We start from the raw sequence: 2,896 nt of genomic DNA, 5'->3' as shown, positions 1-2,896 counted from the left end.
TTAAAAAACAGAAAAAAAAATAATTTTCAGTGTTTTGGTGCCGAGTACCACCATGAGCATCGAAACCGAATCCCGCCTGTATAACGTGGATGCTGATCGATTCTGGCTGGAACGATATTCATTCACTTTTTTATATTCTTTTTCTTGGGGATAAAGGATATGACTTGGGGCCGAAGAAAAGCCGAGACTTTAAATACCCCATTAATGCCAGGCATTTATCAAGGCGCTTCAATAACCTCTTCTTCGAAGAAAATCACTCCACCAAATTTCGTTCATTTTCTTCTGCCGTGGTTCCACTGCCACTTAGAGCCTCAGTCTCACTCACATGGCAATTCTTCTTGGTCCTCCTGAGATCTATAACTCCGACAACAATGCCCCACCATCCACCGTCGTCGATGACGTCATCACTTCCGGTGATCTTTTTATGAATCTCATGGTGGCCAATTTCAACAAAACCCAAAACCAGCGTCAAAACATGGGCTTAACGGAGAATAATTCTCCAACCTTCCTCTCCACCGGCGACCCTTGCCTTGATTTCTTCTTCCATGTTGTTCCTGACACTCCCTCTTCTTCTCTGATACAGAGGCTTCAATTGGCTTGGTCTCATAACCCATTAACAACCCTCAAGCTCGTTTGCAATCTCCGAGGAGTGAGAGGAACGGGAAAGTCTGATAAAGGAGGATTTTACAGCGCCGCCTTATGGCTTTACACCAATCATCCCAGAACCCTCTCGTTCAACGTCTCCTCATTTGCTGACTTTGGCTACTTCAAGGACTTGCCTGAGATTCTCTATAGAATTTTGGAAGGCCTTGAAGTGCGAAAACTTCAAAAAGAGGAATGGCTGCAGAGGAAAGGAAGCAGAAAGCATAACAGGAAATCTCGAAGGAGCAAGGCCACAAAAGCATCGGTTCCAACGATGACCCAGAAAGAGATAGCTCATGTTACAAGGCAAGATAAAAGAATAGCAATGGCTAAGAAAGTCGTACAAAGATATCATAGTGATTCTAACTTTCGCTTACTATACGATCATATCTCTGATCATTTTGCTGAATGTTTGAAGACAAATATGGAGTTTCTCAAATGTGGGAAACCAGAAAAGATTAGCCTCGCTGCCAAATGGTGTCCATCTATTGATTCCTCATTTGATCGTTCTACACTGCTTTGTGAAAGCATTGCAAGGAGGATTTTCACCCGAGAATCCTATCCAGAGTATCGAGAGGTTGAAGAAGCCCATTATGCTTATAGGATTCGCGATCGTTTAAGGACGGAAATTTTGGTGCCGTTAAGGAAAGCTCTGGAATTGCCAGAGGTATATATTGGTGCCAATCAGTGGAGCTCAATACCATACAACAGGGTAGCCTCAGTGGCCATGAAATTCTATGAAAAGAAATTCATGAAGCATGACAAGGAAAGATTTAGCAAGTACCTGGAGGATGTCAAATCAGGCAAATCAACTATAGCAGCCGGTGCATTGCTTCCCCATGAGATCATAGCATCGCTACATGATGATGATGAAGATGAAGATGAAGATGGTGATCATGGCCAAGTAGCAGAGCTTCAGTGGAAGAGAATGGTGGACGACTTACTCAAGAAAGGGAAACTAAGGAGCAGCTTAGCCATCTGTGATGTTTCGGGAAGTATGAGTGGAACCCCAATGGAGGTATCTGTGGCAATGGGGATATTGGTATCTGAAACGAGTGAAGAGCCATGGAAAGGGAAGGTCATTACATTCAGCAAGAATCCAAGCCTGCATTTGATACAGGGGAAGGATCTGAAGTCCAAGACAGAGTTCGTGAGAAACATGGAATGGGGAATGAACACCGATTTTCAGAAGGTGTTTGACAAAATTTTAGAGGTGGCTTTGAATGGTAATCTGAAGGGGGATCAAATGATTAAGAGGGTGTTCGTATTCAGTGACATGGAATTTGATCAAGCATCATACAATCCTTGGGAGACTGACTATGAAGCAATCAAGAGAAAGTACAGAGAAAATGGGTTTGGGTCTGCAGTGCCTCAGATAGTTTTTTGGAATCTGAGAAACTCAAGGGCAACGCCAGTAGCTGTCAATCAAGATGGAGTGGCATTAGTAAGTGGGTTTTCTAAGAATATGCTTAAACTGTTCTTAGATAATGATGGGGCCATCAACCCCCAAGCTGTCATGGAAGCAGCAATTTCTGGCAAAGAATATAATAAATTAGTTGTGTTGGATTGACTCAGTTGTAAAATTCCCTCACATTCACCTCAAATATCCTAGTTTATTTTTCTCCTTTATGGTCTTTCTGCTCCTTTGTGTTAGAAAAGTTCATTTGGAATGCTATAGCTTCACCAAACTTTGTCAATTTTCATTTTGCATATGATGATGCTCAAATTCTTATAATGGAGGAAATTGTCATGATATGGCAAGAAATGGTTCTAATGGAAAAAATAGGCCCGAAGCTTTATTAAATGGGTTGTAGTGAGTGGAAGTCACTTAGGACATGGGAATGAGAATATAAAGCAAATGAAGACTGGAGGGCATTGGGGAAGAGATGGAAGAATTTTGATGAAACTGTCTCCCTTTATTTCTCTTCTTTCTGGATACTTCGTCTTCTTGCTATTTCCCTGTTATGCAATTTTGAATTTTCATAGTTGTACTCAGCAACATGAAATTGAATAGCTATGGTTGTTAATTTAATCTTAATTGCGGAAACTAATACAATGGTATATTTCCCCGTATTTCCACTGTGCTTCCTGTTATTTTCACTCATTGAGAGAAGTGATCGTGACAGAAATTGAAGGTCACGTAAATTCATGATCAGAAAGACAGAATATGTAATATGATTTTTGTAAGAAAAATATATATGAAAACATAATTAGGGTTGTTTATGGGCATGGCATTAATTTTGAAGATGGATAA

General features: G+C 40.8%; 1 protein-coding gene across 1 annotated transcript; it reads left to right on the top strand.

Moving 5' to 3' along the window:
• Positions 1 to 214: 214 nt before the first annotated feature.
• On the top strand, positions 215 to 2,337 carry LOC129307695 (uncharacterized). The gene has a single exon (XM_054948553.1). It carries the CDS (start codon positions 326 to 328, stop codon positions 2,210 to 2,212), a length of 1,887 nt encoding a protein of 628 aa, XP_054804528.1. The 5' UTR covers positions 215 to 325; the 3' UTR covers positions 2,213 to 2,337.
• Positions 2,338 to 2,896: the final 559 nt, after the last annotated feature.

Source organism: Prosopis cineraria, unplaced genomic scaffold, assembly GCF_029017545.1.
Source record: "Prosopis cineraria cultivar Desert tree isolate PC_DT_omini unplaced genomic scaffold, ASM2901754v1 PC4, whole genome shotgun sequence".
Classification (NCBI taxonomy): Eukaryota; Viridiplantae; Streptophyta; class Magnoliopsida; order Fabales; family Fabaceae; genus Prosopis; species Prosopis cineraria.
The sequence above is the reverse complement of the archived record's forward strand: the minus strand, read 5'-3'. Positions and strand labels throughout refer to the sequence as shown.

What these genes read in the sequence shown, in the direction of transcription:
- LOC129307695 (XM_054948553.1), top strand. Translation starts at nt 326, where the DNA reads ATGGCAATTCTTCTTGGTCCTCCTGAGATCTATAACTCCGACAACAAT.